General features: G+C 37.4%; 1 protein-coding gene across 3 annotated transcripts; it reads left to right on the top strand.

Annotated features, from left to right (window-relative positions):
- Positions 1–372: 372 nt before the first annotated feature.
- Positions 373–17,449, top strand: INPP5K (inositol polyphosphate-5-phosphatase K). 3 transcript variants are annotated; one of them, XR_014619027.1, is made up of 13 exons: positions 373–485; positions 2,740–2,847; positions 3,509–3,617; positions 6,586–6,702; positions 7,037–7,209; positions 8,086–8,197; positions 8,764–8,873; positions 11,203–11,395; positions 11,646–11,783; positions 12,320–12,403; positions 13,655–13,759; positions 14,812–15,023; positions 17,046–17,449. XR_014619027.1 is itself a non-coding variant. In XM_084299435.1 (12 exons), the coding sequence occupies exons 1-12, from the start codon at positions 451–453 to the stop codon at positions 14,908–14,910; spliced, it is 1,383 nt and encodes a 460-aa protein (XP_084155561.1). In that variant the 5' UTR covers positions 373–450; the 3' UTR covers positions 14,911–17,449. The 3 variants fall into 3 exon arrangements, 2 of the variants coding, with proteins under 2 accessions (XP_084155561.1, XP_084155562.1); XM_084299435.1 differs by having other exon boundaries at positions 14,812–17,449; XM_084299436.1 differs by lacking the exon at positions 13,655–13,759 and having other exon boundaries at positions 14,812–17,449.
- The last annotated feature ends 3,318 nt before the right edge of the window (positions 17,450–20,767 follow it).

The following is a 20,767-nucleotide window of genomic DNA, read 5'->3' as shown; positions in this document are numbered from 1 at the left end:
CCGTAGAATGGGTTAGATTCTCTCGTCGTTTCTTTCAATGTGAGTTTGTGCCTTTTTTTTTTTTTTTTTTGTCTCCTAATTCTTCCAATACAGGCATATTGGAAACGGAAATCTAATAAAATACTAGACAGAGCTTCACGCCCCGGCCTCTTTTCTTGGGGACAGGGTGGATGAGGGGGGGTCCTGCTGGGTGGTGGTGCCCCTCAGGACTGCAGCGGGACCTCGGACCTCGCCCCCTCGGTCCTCCCGGGCGCCTGGCGGCGTCGCCGCCGCCCGTTCCCCGTGCTCCCGCCCCGTCACGGGGCCCGAGGGGCGCGGCAACGGCCGCCCGGCGGCTGAGGGGAGGGAGAAGAAGGGAGGGAGAAAGCCGAAGGGAGGCCGAGGGCGAGGCCGGGGGCTCCCCGGTGCCCCCTCTGCTGCGCGTCCCTGACTGGAGCCGTGGCGGCGGGGATGGAGCCCGCGCGGCCGGCGCTGAGGGGACTGAGGTGAGGTGAGGGGGGGAGGCGGGACCGAGCGCGGCTTCTCGGGCAGGGAGAAAACAGGGGAGGCTTTGCGGAATTACCTCAGAATTAGCGAAACCTGCGGTCCTGCTCATTAACGGGGGCGTTAGGCTGCTTGGCGAGGTTACGTGGTCACATGAAATGGGGGAGAAAAGCTGATTCTCCGGGCTGAAAGCTGTGGTGCTGGGGGCGCCTCAGGGGGGATTGGTTGGGACCTGGGGATTTTGGGGAGACCTACTTAGCGTTTAATGAGGGCAGAAACCCGCTGTGCTTGCTGGTAAAGTGTCAGGTGCCTTAAATTCTCAACTTGTGAGGAGGGAAGAGCTCAAATACATCTCTAGCTTCTGCTCTTAACGTTGTTTTTTATGTTGCGTCTTCTTTGAAGATAAGTTGTGGCGGCACAACCGGTGACGGCACGCATTTGGTTGAATAAATATTCTACGCAAAAGGGATTTGAATAACTGTATAACAGGAAAAATAATTAAAAACAAAAAAAAAGCCAAAAAAAACCCAGCCTAACAGAAATATTTACTCACAGATCTTAAAGCCACAATACCACAGTATTATAAATAGAAGGAATCCTCTGCTGTTTGATTATTGCAGGGGTCAGTGACACCAAGTGCGTTGGGGTTGTGTAATGCTAAAGGTTGTTTGCAGGTGCGTTTGTGTTCCTCACTATTAAGTCTTTGTTGCAGACGTAGTTGTGACCTGCAGTGAAACTGGATTTTCATTCAAGTTTGTGCAAGTATTTTTTCCTTTGGTGTAAATTCTAGTACTGCGGTCTTTCCTCATGTTCTCATTAGGAAACTGGGCAATATAAGGAACTTGATTTCTGTCAGTAACAACTGATGACTCCAATGTTAATTCAGTTTTGTTTTCTCAGATAATTGTCTGAAGAAATTAACTGGGGGAGTTCCCAGGTGGTGTATCTCTTTGATGGCAGAGTGAGATCTGCAGTATGCAGACTTCTGTGGATCACTGAATTTGTGTGGGATGCAAGGTCACTTTCCATCTCTTCCACGTATATCGTGTGTCACCTTGATTAGGCAGTTGATTAGGGCATAAAAATATTGCCATAAGGGGCATAGTGGCATAAGTTTCATTATTTAGTCATCCAGCAGTGTTTGTAGGGTTCAATAAGATGAATGGAAAATTAACAGCTTAGGTTTTTTAAGCCTTACCTGTAACAAGATTGGTGGTAAAGCAAATCCCTTTTTAGAAGCTCTGATATTGAAATCACCATCTTAAATATATTTTTATAAAATAGACAAGTCCTATGGCATATGAATGTTTCTGATGCTGCTTGACAGCAGGTTTGCTTTCTTTTGGTCAAAACTGTGTACTTGTACGCTTAGAAGCTGGAGATTATATTTTTGCTAACCTGCGGATAGAGGCACATGATTGATTCAAACCAACAATAACTTCTTTTAAATCGTGAGCTTACAGAATTAGCCACACTAAATCTATTAGGAAGAAACAATTCAGTGTGTGAGGTAGGATGTGGTTGCAGCTTTTGTAACAAGCTATTGAGCGTGGTGGTAATGCTACGGGTTGTTTTTTTTTCAGCATTGCTGCATCTACTTTTGGCCTTTTGCATTAGAAGCAATGCTGAATTTCACATGAGTGAAAACTTGATCTGGAAGACCGTTAGCCATCTGTTCCTTTTGTGCTCAAGATTTTAATGGGCTAGTCCTTCAGAGCGTAGTTATTCTTTTCTTTTGAGCAAATGGCATCCTTTGGTAGTGAAGATGCACTTGAAGATTCAGCAGCCCTCTCCCTGCATGATTTAGAAAGCCTGCACAACATCCGCAGCCGGTCTGCGAGTTTCAGCAGCACAGGGTCCAGCAGCCGCTTGCAGCTCCGTCAACGGGTGGCCCAACTTATGGCTTGCGTAGAGGATATCAGCTCAGATGATGAGATTCACGAAGAAGTGTCTCGCACTTTAGATGAAGCTTTCCTTATCTGGGGGAAAAAGCTGAAAGAGAAGTGGCAAGAATTCAGGTTTTGCTCCCTCTAGTTGATTGGCTTTGTGTTTTGTTTTTGGTTGTTGTTTTTTTTTTTTTGGTTTGGTTTTAATGCTAGCCAATAAATAGATTTGAGATTGATGAGAAGTGGCAGAAAATCTTCATTTTCTGTAGACAGAAATTCTGTGGGGAAAGTAGATTCATATAGGGTTACATATTAATCTTTAAATTTTAGCAGTGGTTTTGTATGATTTTGTTTGCTTGTTTGTTTGTAGGCTGCACTTAGTTACCTGGAATGTGGGCACAGCTTCTCCACCTCCTGATGTCACTAGTTTACTTCAGCTCAACTCACTGGGCCCAACTATGGATATGTATGTTATAGGGTAAGTATATGTTCAAGAACTTGCTTTTTAAGTCTCTTGCAAAACTGCTAAGTTTCAGCAGCTTGCTGTTGGTTTCGGGAAGACTGTACAGTGTGAGTTGCCACCCAGGAGGTGGCTTAATATCAAGCCTAGCAGAAGGTGAAGACTAGAATTAGTGACTTAGAACAGAGATGATTTATAGCAAGAGAATCTTCTCTCCTTTCTGTTGTTTCATGACAAAATAGAGAATAACTTTTTCTAAACACACAAATTAAAAAGTATTTCAGCTGCTGTTGACATTGCATAGAGCATAAGCATATTCCTTTTGATATGAAAGTTATCCAAAATTCAGTGTGTTTTAAAGAAATAATTGCAAAGTCATTATGCGCAATCCGACATGTTTTCCAAACTCACTTGAAATTTTTAAAACCTGAAAGTCATGTTATTTGTTATAATAAATCTTAGCATTGCTTTAAACTGACTTCAGGTTTTTATAAGCTCCTTTAGCTTTGTTTTTGTCACTGTGATAGACCTGTGGATGCTTACAATTAAGACATTGAACAGCAGTGAGAAACTTTAGACTTAATGCTGGGAGAGGTCTTTTGTGATCTGTGTTCTGATAAGGTCATATGAATTCTGTCAAAACCAGGTGGTACAGGGAGAGTAATCTTGATGTGTTCAGTCTACAGGAGGTGAACTCAAGAATCACAAATTTTTTGTCTGACTTGGCATTTGATGATCCATGGAGCATTTTTTTCATGACTGTGTTGTCTCCATTGGGATATATCAAGGTAATTGTTTATCTCTCATAAGCATTACGGCAGTGAAGGAAAACATCTCTAGATCCATTTATGCATATTTTTTTCTCAAACTCATTCCTCTCCATAAAAGATAAGTTGGTGTTTTTTGCACATGTCAGTCATTTCCGTATGTGCATGAATGTTAGAAATAATTCTCTGATACACTTGTGTTTTTGTACTTTATTGATAAAGACATTTAAAAATGTTCTCTATTATTGATAATCTGCTGAATTTTAGCAGTAAAAATTCAACTTTAAATTTATTTATTTCTCGTTTTGGAACTGTTGGGAAGCTTTGATGGAAGCCCAGCTGATAAACAGCAAGAAGTTGTTCAGATGTACTGGCAATGACCAGTTTAATTGCTGCAGAAGCATATGATGAGTTAAATAATCACTCCTGTCATAATGAGAATACATTCTCAAGGAACAGAGTCATGAAGTTTACTTAAAATTAAATGTGATGTAAACGTAACACTCAACAGCATATTTCCTGTGGCCACAATATCTCTATCTCTCTCTTATTTGTAGAGAATTTTTTTGCTCTGTGCAGTATTGGGGAAGTGTATTGTGATGCTTCTAAGGTAGTCTGCTTAAGTACCTGCTTTCACTATAACTGTCCCAAGCAATGGCAGTGATTTTCATTAAGATTGGTAAGGTTTCTTCCTTTTTTTTTCCCCCCAACTTATTTGCAGGCGAAAATAGATTGCGTATATGTAAAATGGGATTTTAGCAGGGTATACAGATCATTCTGAAGACTTTATTTCAATTGAAGACCTAGAACATTGTATGGTAGCTTAAATGGCAGGATTTTTTGCTAATACATGGGGCATAAGGTCAGATAAAGTACTGGCTGCTTTAGTAATGTGAATAGTAATGTAGGAGGGTATCCTGAATTTCCCTAATAAGTAGATATTAAAAGCCTTTTGAATATTTTACTGGTTTTCTAAATTGGGCATTGTTTCAAGGTGATTTTGCTGAGTTTATTATATTATCTGCATGTCAATCAGACTCAGTAGTTATGCAATTCTTTTAACTGTAATTAAACAAAACAAAGGACCTATTGGGAATTAATAAAAAGGAAAGAAAACATAGTTAATTCTAGAATAAGTCACTGCTGATGACGATTCAAAATCAGTCTGCAAGCTGATGTTCAGGACGTGTGTGCAGTTAAATAGAATTTCTAGTGGCATGCATGGTTGATTTTGAATTCTAATTTATAAATGCAGCACTTTGGACACACTGAGGAATGCATGCTGCCACCTAATGGTTTTCAGCGGGACTGGATTAGCTCTCATAATGAGGAGAACGAGGTCATTGACATGTCTTTCATGTTACTGGCAGGCCAGGTCAAAATCAAAACAGGCAAGAGAGCTCACCCTAGGACTCATCTGGGAAGCTGGCTGATTTAGAGAGGAGCAGTTACCTGTTGTGTGCTGAACTGTGACGAGGCTGGGTGTAGGGGACTATTAGTCACCCTTGGGCGTCCTGTCCCCTCAGTAACAGGGTCTGTTTCCACAGTGTGAGGTTGGTTGGGATTGGTCAGTTCTTTCACAATAAACATCCCCTCTATAAAAGGTTTTTACTTAATTTGGCACTGCCTATCGGTACAAATTATGCTAGTTCCAGCAGAGGAGAGATCTGTTGTGTTTTGACACTCAACACCTGTAAAGGGAAGAGGTGTCATAGTGGTCTGTGGATCTGGAGAAATGTCTGGAGACCAGCCCAGAGCAGATTGAAATGTAGCAAATAACCTTGAGCTTGGGAAAACAGAAAGAGTTGAGCCCCAGGACCAGGTCTCTCTTTACTGAATAAGGTCTATAAAGGGACTGAAAAATACTGTATCTCATCAACAAAACTTTGGATACAAAATTTTGTTATTGATTGGATACAAATATTTGTTATCTAGTAACTGTGATTCATCATTTTGTTACACTGTTTAGTATTTTATTGGGTTCAAGGACAATGAAAATGGTAACGTGTATTCTCACTTAACTGTGTAGATGTGGAGGCAAAGAGTGAAGGAATTCTGTAGTAAAATTTGGGCTCAGTTGGTATATTTCTGCAGTTCTATAGTCAGTGTTAATAATGGTTTTTATTCTTACATAGTCTGTCTCTAAGTTCACCCAACTCAAAATTGACCAATTTCAATGTGCATTTTAAATTGGATCATTATCATTAAAACAAACGCTGAGTTTTGTGTCTTTTGACAGGGACAACATAAAGTTAAAATTCATAAATTTTGATGATCGTCTTCATTACACTGTCTTCACAAAAAAAGAAAGCCCAAACCAAACATACCTTAAATGTATATTGAAGCTGAAATAGCGTCTTATGTCCTATGTGAGCATCTTTGCTTTGAAGTGTTCAGTACACCATTTTTTAAAGGAATAACAGGCTACTGAGATACTCCTATTTACAGCTTGCTGTTTTTGCAGATGCCTAGGAGCAACTGCCATGCCTGCTAGGTATTGTAATGGGATTTAGAGTGATCAGTTATGTGCTGAAGGATGTTTCAGTTTGAAAGATTTGCTTCTGTCGGAGAACTTGTAGGTGTGCAATATTATAAAATGGGTGAAAAATGAAGGATTTGGTTCTTCATGAACAGGCTGCTCAGAGAGAAGTGAGGCTAGTGAGGCAGAATAAAGGTCTGCAGAAATGTTTTGACAAACACATTTTGAGGTCAACTTCATGTTTGCAGTATAATACACTAATGTTAATTAAGAGATAATGTTAATTTAGAGATTCATCAAAAATTTGTTTATGAATAAGTCTACTGTAGGAACATATGCTTCACAGCACTGAAATGTGTCTGCATGTACGATGTCCCAGTACTGATGCCAGGCTTGGCAAAGGGATTGCATGATTTCTGCTCTGGCATTCCTTACCTAACAGCTCCTATGAAGTACACTCAAAAAGTTCCAAATTGCTCTCTGGAAACAACCATTTTGTATCTTTTCCAGCTCTCCTCCGTTCGCATGCAGGGGCTGCTACTTCTGATCTTTGTGAAGCACGTCCACCTTCCTTTCATCCGGGACGTTCATACCCACTACACACGCACAGGCCTGTATGGATACTGGGTAAAGAAACAACCGAGACTTGATTGCCTAAATTGGTTACTTGTGCTTATGATGCTGTGTGCCTCTAAATGGTTTCGTGGTGGGAGAGAGGGTATATGGGTTACTTAAAAATGAATAAGCAGTGAGACTCAGTTGTTTGAACCTGGTATGCAAATGTGTAGCACAGACCATAATATTTTAACAGTGTATTAGCTGATATACAACAACTTAGATTTTAATTAACACAATTTATTCCCATATAAATATCTAAAAAAATTAAATCTTGCTGTTATTAACTATTGTGTTTGCAGTTGTTGACTGTGGATTTAGAGAACATTAATTTTCTGTGTTCCAGGGGAATAAAGGAGGAGTCACCATTCGCATGTCCCTCTATGGTCATACAGTTTGCTTCATAAACTGTCATTTGCCAGCACACATGGAGAACACAGAGCAACGACTGGATGACTTTGAAAAAATCCTGGAAATGCAGTTTGAAGGAGAGAATATTCCAAGTACCTTGGACCATGAGTGAGTTGTTCTGACTCTATTCTGTCTGTATTGTTTTTATCTGTTAAATGGTAGACTCGTGTACCAAAGAGTTTGGGTTTGGGAGTTTTGATGCATCATTGTTATTTTAAATGCCTTTTCAGAATTAATCCTGAATATCAGGAGGCCAGGCTGAAAAAACTGGCCTGAAGTCTATTTTGCCAGACTGTTCTCTTCCAATCCTGAAGAGAAGAGGCTCCATATGCCAGAGGCTAGAGAACTTTAGAAGCTTATTTATACCAAAAATAGTCTAGATCACTATTAAATGACTGTTTTCCTCCTGTTTTTGGAGGAGATTTGTGATGTTGTTTTGGTATGTTTTTATTCCTGTAAAAATTCTAGTATCTAGCTGAGGGCTTCTCAGCCTTTAAATTCTTGATTGATGATTTCTGTAGTTATATGAATTATACTTACTTCAGGTGTCTCACCATTTCTTTCAACAATTTTTAATTAAATTATTTATGTATTTCATTGTTTTCATGTGAGGTTTCCCCACGTAATGCTGGAATCTAAGGATTATAATAGAACTATTTAAAAATGAGTTGAGACAAAATGTTTTAGATGTTGGTGGGGTTTTTTGTTTATACCCATAAAACTACCAGGCCAGATAAAGTGATATTTCATACCTATTCTAGATTTAATTGTTAATGACTTCATTAAAATTATGTAAATATATATGACGCAACTTTCAAATCATTAGTTTTCCTATCCTAGTATAAGTGTTTGATATTTCTATTTAATGTTTCATTTTCTTGATAGTGCCTGTTGAATTCTTCCCTCGTGAGTTAATCAGTTCCTACAAATCTTCTGCCTTTGTGTGTTTTTTGTTTGATTTGTTTTGTTTTGTTTTGTTTTTAGCATTCTCTTCTGGTTTGGAGATTTGAACTTCCGGATAGCAGATTATGGCATACATTTTGTCCGAGAATCAATAAATAACAAGCGTTACAACTTGCTGTGGGAGAAAGACCAGGTATGTTGTATTAATTTGTTATGTTTTTTAAATTACTTCTATTATTATTTTTAAATGAATACAAACACGCCGTAGTAATTAGCATTAGTTCTTGAGTTTCTCATTTCTATTAAAGACACAAATTCAGAGTAGTCTTGAGGTGGAACAGATCTATCTGTTTGCTCTTTCATTTCTCGGTCATAAACCTCATTTAATTACAATCTTTTTCTGCCTTTGTTTAATTTCTTACTCATTTACAGTGTTTGTGTTTGACTGAAGCTTTCTTTGAACTTCATGTCTTGTGAATTGTTCCTCACATTAATTTCTCCTTCTTTTCTGCTCCCAAGAATTGTTTTTAAGAGACTCTTATTCTGGCATTTGATCAGAACTGCTACAAAACTTTTAAAGAGATCATGTCAGGAGTTCTAGCAGTAACAAAGAGACACTTCTGAATTTACTTTTTCAAATATCTTATACTGACTGAGATGTTGAATTCTTCTTGGAAAATGCTTTCTCAGTTCCTTTCCCAATTAACTTCTAAGCTCCAATTTTTAAATGTAACTAAAAGTTGCTTTTTATTTCCACAGTTAAATATGGCAAAAAAGAAGGAAGCATTTCTTCAGGAATTCATAGAGGGTCCTCTGCAGTTTAAACCCACCTACAAGTTTGACCTTTATTCAGATGTATATGATACAAGGTAAAAGCACAGTAAGATTTGTTCAGACATGGAGTATTACAACATGGTACTTGAGTGATATATAACTTTGCTAAACAAACGTAAATTTCCTGAATGCGCTAGTTAACTGAAGCTGTTGAGCTATTCTGATAGGCTCATTCAGTGGACAAATCTGAACATTTCTAAAGAAGCCTGAGCCTACTGATTGCACGAGAGGAGCAGGAGTGAAAAGAGTGAAAAAAGTGAAAAAGAAAGCCCAGCTTTCTTTTTGGAAAGACTAGATTAACAGGATAAACTAGTACTTGTTTAAAATGTGTGTTATTTTTTTGTTTTTTGTCTTTAATACTAAAATCATCCTTTGATTATCAGAAATAAGCAAAAAGGAAAAGAGTAATCATCTGCATTTTTTGTTTGCCGTCTCTACATAAGCATTTTATTTGATACTGCTTGCATTTGAAAATAAATGCAAATGTGTCTTTATAAATAATTTTAAGTTGTAAAATGGAGTAGCTTAAGTTTCCAAAGGTTTTCTCTGACACTGAAGTTTGCTGTTAAGTATAAATCTTACGTTTCAAGAGAAGGACAAGTTCCTGTCCAAACAGGGGTTTTGTACTGATCTTTTTCTTTATTTCCAGAGAGCAGAAGTCCCTGTTTTGGTTTAAGTAAGAAGATAACCTTCTGGATTTCATAGATTTGTAAATATTTCAGAATCAAAACAATGCTCCTTCTGAGCTTTTGATTTGATTTTTGTGAAATATTTGAAAATCAGATGACAGCTGATTTTCTTCAGGATTTTCTGAACCTGTCTGAAAGCTGTAGTGTTATCTACTCTGCTGTTGCACTTAGTCTTTGAAGTTTGTTTGGATCCAAAGACGTTTTGCTCTCTAATTGAGTGTAAAGCGGGATAATGGGACTCGCAATAAATCCATTTAACAAAAAAATATGCATAAAAATCCAAAACTAGAAATTCTAAGGATGATTCACAGCCTAATAGTCTGTGTTGGCTTACTTACAGAACAGAATGTATACTTATGCATACTGTGTGCTTTCTGCTGTTGCTGCCAGAGGTATTCTGGTTGGATGGGGGCATGATCATTAGATCTCAAGACACTTGGGTCTTTTGAGCATCACTGAAAAGTGTGCTTCACATTTAATCTTTGATGCTTTTTCTATGTGGATTTTGAGTTTTTCTTTCCCACCTAGTATGCCATTTTCTCTAAACTAGTGAGTGTATTAACTTTAAGCTGTTCTTTTGGTATTTTCTTGCACAGCAGAGCAGACATATGGCAGCTCATAAAGATTTCTGTCGGTTTATGTAATTACTGGAATGAGCGGGATATAGCCCCTTAGTCATTTAAAATCTTTCCACCTTATTAAAGGTGAGTCAGACTTGTATATGGGAAGGGGTGAAACACAAATATGTTGAATATTGAACTAAATGGCATTTCCAGTTTGTGATTTTGATATTAAACTGACAGTTTTCCTTACACATCCTGCTCATTAACTTCTATAATTCAATCTAGTCCATTCTAATTCCTCTTCCATAGGGTATGATCTTTTCTCCATTTCAATTTGAAGTGATACATCCATACAGAGAGTTGCTGTTAAGGCTTCTTCCCACTACAGAGAGAACCACCGAAGGCTCATGTCTTCTGTTGTTATTGATATGGTATAAAAGGAAACTCTGAATTACGATTGCAGCTTGATATACAGTAAAGTCGCAGGCACAATTTTATTGATTACGGGATTTTTATAGTCTCTTGTTATGGGACAGCAATGGCTTGCAGACTTAGAATACAGACTAGTGCAGGTTAGAGGAAAACATTGCTGTGTCACGTGCGATTAATATAAGTTACCTAAGTTTGTCCAATTTCAGTTTTTAAAGTAAACTTGTTCTCAAAAATTTTCAATAGTTTCAAATACCATTCAGACTCTTCCCACGTCTTTAAGTTTATGCCCCTTTCCTCAGACTGACCATATATTTGAAGCTTAGGGCAGTTGTTGAATCATCTCAACATTCTTGCATGTTCTTACGGAGTGTATTAGGAGAAAGTATCATTTCCTGTACAAAGCTGACTAACCCATTGGAATGCCCTTCTCCCATTCATTTTACTCCTCTTTCAGAAACCTATGAAACTTATCTCCAGTACATGGAGTTGCATTCAAATTGAAGAATCCTTGGTTGTAAAGCATGTTGAACAGAGCTGTAAAATGAAGGTTGGATACGAGTGCCTTCTTATATTAATACATATCTGACAGTCTTTCAACTATGAGTAGATTTTGCACACTATTTTTAGCTTTTCGCACTGTTTTTTTCTTCTCATTTCACTTTTATACTTTATTTCTGTAGCGAGAAGAAAAGGAAGCCAGCATGGACTGATAGAATTCTTTGGAGAGTGAAAAATCTCTGCCAGCATGCATCAAAAGAAGGCGAATTCTCTGAAGAAGAACAGACAATTTCTGTTACGTTGAATAACTATATCAGTCACATGAGCTATGGAATCAGCGATCACAAACCTGTTACAGGAACTTTTGGGCTTGAGGTGATGTCCCACTTTTGTTGTTTTAAAAATCAAATTGTTTTTCTACACAGTTTAAAAAAAGAAAAACCATTTTTCTACGCATTCTAAGTCTTAATCTCTGTGTTTTGTTCTGATTAAACTGAAGGCAGCAAATTGCTTTCAGGTTATTTCCATTGGTTTAAGAGTACCACAGCAGGTGTGGCAGAGAATAGAAAAGAACAACTGAAAGAAAAACAGACTTGACTGACTTTAAGTTTTGTTCTCTTTCTAGCTGAAGCCTCTTCTAACAGATCCTTTGATCACACTGAATCCTGAGGGTGAGTGGAGCGCAGAGCATGACGTTCTGATCCGCTATTCTGCAGTGCCTGAATTCTCAAGCAGTGCTTGGGACTGGATTGGACTCTTTAAGGTAACATTCCTGCATTGTGGCTCTTTAATGAAGACGGTGGATATGACAGGAAGAGATAGTTGATAGTCTTCTGGCATAGGACACTGTGATTCTTGCTAGTGGAAAGCTTTCCAAAATAGTCTTGTATCCTTGATTGCTGGTAGGTTCTGTATGTGAGAGTTTAGTTGCCTCTCAAGATGACTGTGAACTTTTACACAGTCTTTTAATTTTCTGCTAAAATAATGTGGTGATGTGCGTGAGTAAAATGGTTGTCAGGAGCTGTGAAATGGAATTGCCTTCCCTTAATGCTTATGGTTCAAAAGATTTACTCGAGAGAGAGAACAAATGAAAGGAAGTCAGTGAAAGTGTGTGACAACAGGCCATTCCCATCCTCTCAGAAATTAAAGATATCTGCCAGCCCCCAACTGTGTTCATCCTAAAAACAAAATGTTTTATCTAGTGCAGTGAATAACCGTGCCTCTCACATCTTTGAGTTTTCCATGTGACACATTTTTTGTTTCCTTCAGAAAGCTGATGGTTCACATCTTTCTTTGTAGGTGGCTTTCAAGCATGTGAATGACTATGTTACTTATGCTTGGGTAGAAGATGATGAAATTTCTTCTAACAAGGACAGCAAACAAGTAAGCCAATTTGTTTCTTTCTAGTGTAGTTTCTTACAGAACATTATTCAAGGATCTCTTTGTTCCATATCTTCTTCTTCTGGGTTTTGTTTCCTCTGATTTCCCAGTCAAGCCTATCTGGGAATGATATTACTGTTTAATATACTTCTAAGTTGTTTTAATTTTCAGATAGTCCAGCATATGTTCTCAGGTATGATCATGTTGCTTAAAGTAACTGATGAAAAATATTGTTCCTGTAGCCACCTTTGATTTTATTTTGGTCTATTTCTGCCACAGAAATATGTAACTGGTCATTTTTTCATCCGATTGTCAAAGTTTCTCAATGTGTCTTAAATATTTATTTTATGATTTTTTCATTACATTTTCAGTACTGTAGGTACTTTGATTTGACTAACACAATTAGTTCCAGATGTCAAATACAGCTACTGATCAGTGCTTCTTAGACTTTTATTCATTTTGGCTGCTAAGTGTTTTGGCCTCATCTTATAAACTTCTCTGTTAAATAGCTTTCAAGTTGTGACAACTTAAAGCAATTTAAAAAATAATTAAAAAGTATTTTGCATACAAATGATCTGTATTTTGCTGAACAAATAGGAATTTAAATTTAATTTTGGGGGCAAAGTGGAAGGATGGATGAAACTTTCTGGACAATAGTGGAAAGCGGTTGTTTCTTGTTAGAGGTTAAGTTAACATCAAGTTTATAAACAAGACCACAAATTGTCTTGTACACGAGAGTCAGTATTCTGTCTCTCAAAATTTCTCTGACACTTTCTGACTCATCTCTGACTCTTTCCCATTACTAAGCTTAAAAATCTAAGCATTGTTAACATCGTTTTAGCAGGGTACTGTGGGAAGCAGTTCAGGAACCTTGAGTCTTTAGGACAGTACAAAACGGAGGTGGTGTGGCTGTTTCATGTAACACCTGGTTATTGCCACCAGGAGGCAGTTCATCTCCCTCCTTGCTGCTTGTGTGGCCTTGCCTCTTCCCTTCTAACAACTCTTTCCTCTCACATCTTGCTGAACCAAGGCAGCTTGCTAACATGGTGAAGGATATTCACTTTTTTCTTCCTGGCTTTTCAGATGTTTTCCTGAATTATTTCTGTGCTCATCCTTTTTAGTTTATGTTTAAAAATTTGCTTATAAGCAGCAAGTACTGAATTTTATGGTTTCCTGAAAGGCAGAGACTACTTCTTGAAAGTTGTTTTCTCTGTGGAAATTACCCTTTGCCCCTGTTCTTATTTTTGCTGACAGGTTTACATGAGTGCTGCAGAAATTCCTGATGCAGGAGGAGAATTTTTGCTTTGTTACTACAGCAATAATTTGCAGGCAATAGTTGGTATCAGCCAGCCTTTTCAGGTAATACATTTGGAAGCTTTGATTAACTTTGGCTGGGATTTTTATATGCATCTGAACGTAGGTGTGTGCAACTGGGTTAATTCCATGGGAGATGGCAGCAGCAATAATTGCAAAAAGTGTATGTGCTGGCTAACAGCCAGTAAAAGAATTTGCTGATGTTCTAAAAGATTCTAAGTAGCTATTATTGCAGCACGTTGTTCTAATGAAATAAGGCAGCTCTCTCTCATCTTTAATTTTTTTGGAACTTCGTGCTCTGCCAGTTACGTCCCTGCTTTCCATAAAAATGAGAACTCCAAATGCTGCCAAGTTTCTGACAGATTGTGAGTGAACTTTTTCTGATCTCTTCTGTGGCAGGTTTGCATGGAAGTGCTTCCTGTATCACTTAAATTAGGGAAAGACAGGGCAGTTGGAATTCAAGTTATTTGTTTAACAGGCTTTGTTTAATTTCCGGAAGGTTAACATAACCTGTACAGAGCAGACGAAGTGACCAATTGTCGCTTCTCTTTGCCAAAATCATTTTGTTTGTGCATCATTTCCCTTGCTGCCATGCTAACGTGTTGTGGGATGGCTGAAATGGAAGTTCTATGTTGTTGTTGGATGAAGGGGGTTTTAGAAGGCTGTGACACTCTGTTACTGTAAGAGATACAGTAATGAAATTGCTGAGCTGGCTGGTAAACCTCAGTGATAGTGTTCATCTGTTTCTTATCTATTGGTAAAAATTTTCTATTACATAGTCCAGTATTTCAGCTGTCTCAGAGCTTAAAATCTGTTACAAACTCTGCAGCATAGTTATCACTTCTGTGTGAATATAACACACCATATAAATATAATAAACTAAGTCACTTATAGGATACCTTTCTTTTTCCATGATGCTTAATGCTTTTATCTTATTAATGTTTTAATAGATTTTTAAAGCTTCATAATTTCTGCATATAAGCTTTTTTTTTAGTTTTTATCAAATATGCAGCATATCTTTATATGATGGTATATCGATAGCATTTAGAAACAGTGTGTTGCCCTATTTAATTTTTCAACTATTGTTTTTCTTCTAGATTCAGCCAAATAGGACATTAATAGAAAAGGATCTGGCACAGGAAGAGAACAGTTGGACGCAAACACCTGACAATCTGCAATCGCATATTGAGTTCTGAAGTCAGAAGGGGCATTCAGTGGTCCTGATTCAGGCGTCAGATGATTCTTTATGTCATAGTGATTATAAACTTTTACTCTTAGAAGATGGAGTAAGGCAGTGCAAGTAAGACAGGTAGGGCTGTTTGGAAACTGTGTAGAAGATAATTTATTGTGGAAGCATTTTTACTGTTACAGTGAGAGTAACTTACATTAGATAGGAATTGTAAAAATAGCACCTAATGAATGCTGTGTGATTTAAGATGATACAAGCTTTTAATCCAGTGACTTAACCTAAGTTGCATTCTGTAATAGATTTTTAGGACTGTTTTTTTCTTTTTTTTTTTTTTTTTTTTTAAGAGGATATTTTTATTTACAATACAGTATTCACTAAGCTGTAACCACTTAATCACTGATTTCTAGTTTTTTAGTTTAAATGAAGTTATTTAAAAATTATTTATTAGATATAGCTATCTAGCTTATTTTAAAAAAAAATTATTTGACTTTTAAATGTAAGCTAAGTACCTTATGGGAAACACATGTGGTAATAAGTCACAGAAAAACTTAATCTTTGGAGCGTGTAAATTTTCCTTCTGTAGTATGTCCCTTTTCTTCATGCCTTGCTGATACCTGTTCATAAGATTTTTCATTTCTAATTTTTCAAACCTGAGATACTTCTATCAAAACACACTTTTCCTGTTTTGTTTTGGGGGTATATTCTTCTTTTACAAAACACTTCATCATTTGTCCAAGCCTTTTCTCCCTTTTTTTTTTTTTTTTTTAAAGTAAAAATACTTTTATGTTGTTCCCTGGCTTGGAGTTAAGCAGAATCTCAAAATTTCTGAAAGCAGTAGCTTCATTTGAGAAATGCTTTAGCACAGGTGGGCAGTTCATAGCTCATAAAGTACTTGTTGGCAGAGAGCTAGTGAACATGCTAACCCTGCCTCTTCTCTGCTGTATCATATTTATAAAGCTAAAGACATAGTTCATCCCTGATACTATTAGGCTACATTGTTGTTAGACATACTACATGAATTGACATGAAGTGACATGAATTATAAATGGAAAACTTAGTGGAACAAGGTTTTTTCTATAGCATTATCTGTGCTACCAAAAATTGTGGAACTCTTTCACTTCTAGCAATCAGTCTGCAAAATTTCTTTTCCTGGTGGTGCTTAGACTTGAATGTATCCTGTGCACTTGAGGGTGGAGATAGAATAAGAAAGATCAAGTACTTTTAAAAACCTGAAAGGTATTTAGCTTTAGAAATGGTTTTGTTTGTCGATGAAGAAAGGGAGGTCTTTGGAAAGGATTTAGAATAGACACCACCATTCCACAGAATCTCAGATTTCAGTGACAGAAAGCACTTGTTAGTCTCCATGTTCTAGACACAGCTTTGAGTTACCTACTGTGTATGGTAAGTAAAGTTAGTTGCTAATCACCGTCTTGTTGGTTATGGATGGAAAAGAGAAAATTTGGCTCAAGTGGAAGAGTGAAGCAAAGGATGCTGCTGCTGGTATGTTTATTGTGCGTCAGAACCGAGTGGTTTCTATTTTATTCTTATAGTCTTAGTTATTTCTGTTAGGATTCTTTTGCAATAGAAAGTGTATATCTTGATGGGAAATTTCTTTCTCAGTTGCTTCCTTATGTCATGCACTGTATAAAATCTTCTGGGGTCCCAGAGTCTTTGTATATTGTGGAAACTATAATGGGTGAACTGGTTAGATTGTTGCAGTTTGGGGTTCAAGAGCACCTAGCCTCTGTAAATTTCAGTTAGTTGTATCTCAACTAATGCTTGGTGTTGGAAAATGTTTCCAGTTTTAAGTAGGGAGGTCAGGTTCAGAAAGATCCTGTGTTTATTGCATGGATTAAAACTGCCTTGAGGTTTACAGTGACATTCCTATTATACTTTGGAACAATATTAGAAACCGTTTTCACATTTGCAGCAGTCTTGCAAGGATTTGTGTTGCACTAAATCTTTCAGAGATGTGACTTTTCATGGCAGTTACAGCATCAGACAAATCCGCCTGAAGTGCAAATAACTTGCAGGTTTTAAGTTGTTACTGTTTCTGTTTTTTTCTTGTGTAACTGTAATACCATGCTCTATGCAAAGAGATTCCCATGGAGAGCTCAAAGAACTGTGGTCTTTGAATTCCAGACCATAGCTGGTGATTTATTGTGGACCAAGATCCAGTTTCTTCTAATCAGGGTGCATCTGCCATTCACGAGCAGCTCAGAGGGGGAGCCATACAGCCGCTTTACATGGGCGAGAAACCCAAGCTCCTTAATGTTGTATGAGAACTGATAACTCTCTCAATCACTGGAGACAGAAGCTGCATTTTGTAAACTAATCCTTTGCGCCACGGGACTTCACTGAAAAAGCCCACAGCAGCTGCGATTGAATCTGATTGTGTGTTAGGAAGATGCTGTACAGAACTGTATACTTCTTTAAGATTATGCACACAGTAGCAGTTTTGTTTACTACTGTTACCTATGGTAGCTTTTCAAACTATTCCATGATCTGTAATGATGCATTTTCTAATGAAATTTATCTTTTTTTTTTTTTAAAAAAAAAAAAGCACCTTTGATTGGATGTTATGATCACTGGAAATGTTTTTATACTCATGTGTTTTCTTTTCATGTATGACTAAAATAAATCCTGGCAGTGAAGTGTTTTACATGGCCTCGATTAATTTGAGAACAAAGACATTGGTTTGAGTGGGGAGAATCGATTCCATGCATGGTAAGCTTTCTCCGAGAAACTCTGGTGATGTTTAATACTCACATACAGTAGCATTTTAGAATGGAAATGTCACTAATAACATATGTGGTAGGGCTTTGGACTGAAACTGAAAGCCAAAGGCAAATATGGCTTTTCTTTTGGATAAAACAGATTGATCTAAAAAGACTTTTTTTCCCCTTATAAATGAGACTAGTATTAAATGAACTTAAGTGATGCTGTAAGCATCTGTTTTGAGTTTTTCTCCCCCCTCCCTAGAAAAGGTATCTTAATACAAAATTCATCTGAAATAGTTGCATGTTTAAATTGTTGGAAAAAAAAAAAAAAAAAGGTCCTCTTGCTGTTTTTTCCACCCCTAGGCCAAAATTTCGGTAATATTGAATTGCAGAGCACATGTTAGTAACAAAGGGGAACTAGCTTATTTGGTTGGCAACTTTGTTTGTTTGTTTTGTTAGAGACTTAGCACTTGATGGGTTCAAAATCTTTATTTCAGGAGAACCTGTTTTCCTTCAATTTGATCTGTACTTTGTGTCTGTGTTAGTGCAGCTCTGTTTATGCCAATGGAGTTATGCTCCCTTACACAGGGACAGGTTTATATGGCATGGTTCTCTGCGTTGTTGTTCTTTGTTTTTCCCTGAGAAAATGTATACAGGTGTGTTTTGGAAATTCTTCCCTAAATGAAGTTCTGTACCGAAGATTCATAATTTTTGTGTGTATATTAATCTTATGCACAATACTTCTCATCAATGATTCATCATCAGTTTTCAGTATTTCCTCATGTTCACAACATTGGGATCTCCTCTGATCAACTTGGGCCCTGGTTTGTTTAGTAAGACAAATTGTCTCTGACTTAGGCTTTTTCAGTTCTTATTATTAATTTTGGAAATTACTTTTATGCTGTCAACAATGCTGTCAAACGTAAAATAGCATAGGCCTTTTAGTGGGAGGCAGTGAAATATAGGTGACACTTAGTCTTGTCCCATACAGACGTCTGTATTATTTGTGATCAAAGTACTATATTTTCTGGTGAGAGTATTTTGAATCTAACTTGCATGTTTGTTTCCACAATTCCTCTATTACACAGTTGCTTCAAAATTGACTTAACTGGTTTCTATCTGGACAGAAGAAAAAAGTCTGATGGGGTGGAGTTGGATGAACGATAGCTGACAACAACACAGTTAAAGAGAGGAATTGGAGTGCTATTTTAGCCAAGGGAAACAATGAAAAAAAGGGGTCAGAAACAGTTGCTGCTTCTGAGGCATCCTTAGATCTATTAGAGTTCTCACTTCTCATTCCTTGAAACTGGGTTTGATCTTTTTCCTTTTAAAAGGCTCAAACCACTTAAAATGCTTTCTTAACATTTAAGAACAGGTTCTACTGAATACACTTTTTCACAGGTTATGTAATTTAAGATATTTTTTTCCTTGTGAAAAGTCTGTTACATTATACTTCATATTTTAACTTTCTGTATTTTTAGTGTACGTTTACTAACAAATCTCTTCCTTCTAAAGACAACTTCACATTTCCCTGCTGTTAGAGTTTATTTTAAAATATGAAATATGTCTACCAAGGAGTGTTCGTCAGTATAGCCTTATTTAACTTCCTTATACCTCTGATTCCTAACTAACCTCAGGATATGCAGTATATCATTGCACATAGATAGTACAGCTCTGTGTAAACAGGAAATATTTCGAAGATGTCTTGCGTGTTTGTTAGACCCTAAAAATACCTTCTGATAACGACTATTGTTTCTACTACCACTACTTCCTTCTCTGCTCTTGGACACTAAGTGACACTCAGATGAACTTGTCTTAATATACTGCAGTGGAAAGGCCAGTTGGACAGAGCTTGAATTAGGTTTTCCTTGAGAGAGGAAACGATACCTTTTCTGAGAGCTCTGCATTACGAGCAAGAATATTTCTGATGGCCTTTGCTATCCTTAGACATAGGGATTTGCTATTTGAAGGTGATTGAAACGAAGCATTTTTTTTAACAACATGATATAGAGATCATAGAAAGTGCCCATCAATGCTGGAGTACCAATATTATTAAAATTAGGCAGGTAATATCCTAGTTTTCTTATACCTGTCTTTTCTTTATACTGATATTAAAAGAGAACGGGCAAAAAGATTTCTGTGTAAAGACAGAAGTGTTTTGAGGCCAGTCTTCTATAGCTTTCCCTAATCTCTGTATTCTTTAACCCTTTTTTTAGGGGGCAAACTCAAATATCAGGGAGTTGTATAGCATACAGCACGCAGTAAGCTGTTTGTGTGGCTGCTTTGGCAGCTGAGGCAATGGTACTTGCCACCTGATTAATCTGTGCAGTATACCCTGTCTTCAGTTACTCTGGAAACTGAGCTACTGAAGGGAACTATACTGAGCTTGTCTGTTCAATAGCTTCAACTTAAGAAAAATAATGTGTGTGTGTACATCCCACCTCTCATATTACAGTGCAACTGTCTTCTTCCCCTCACAAGGTCCCTGCTATCAAAAAAGTAACATCATCTCATACATGCAGTCTAGAAAGTAGCAAGAGAACCCATGCGGGAGCATTTGAAGCACAGGTCGGAAGAATCACAGGAGGAAAACACTGAAGTCAGAAGAAGCATGAGATCTGGAAACATAAACTGGTGAGAGGAAATGCAGGGGTGTAGGAAGAGTTCAGAGAATAGTAATCTGGTAGCATCACAAAAAAGAAGAAAAAAAATAATACTTTAACTTGTCAACCATACTTTGACTGAAACTGAAAGATGTCAAAAACAGACATCAACCATAGAGGGAAAGGTTTCAGCATTGTTTATCAATACATGCCCTACTGCAACTGGTTTTAAAGTGTATTGCCTGGCCTTGGCAAAGATCACTCCATGTTCCTCTCCGTCCTTTTCTATTTTGTTTATGCATTATAATTATAGGGTAAATACACACACGCGCGCACTTTAAAGCTTAGTCTACCCTTTTTCTCTTGTTCTCATTTACTTGTAGCCCACTTTTTAAAAACAAACAAACAAAAAAACCACAACACAATTCTGGCATCTGTGTCACAAATCATTCCAGTTAAACGGCCTTCACATTCTGGGCTATTAATCTTCGTAACGTCTCCATATATGAAGGGTAGATAAGATGGACACGGTATTGCTCCA

This window comes from Netta rufina (assembly GCF_964035555.1).
Source record: "Netta rufina genome assembly, chromosome: 21".
NCBI lineage: Eukaryota > Metazoa > Chordata > Aves > Anseriformes > Anatidae > Netta > Netta rufina.
This window is presented reverse-complemented; position numbering and strand designations above follow the sequence as displayed.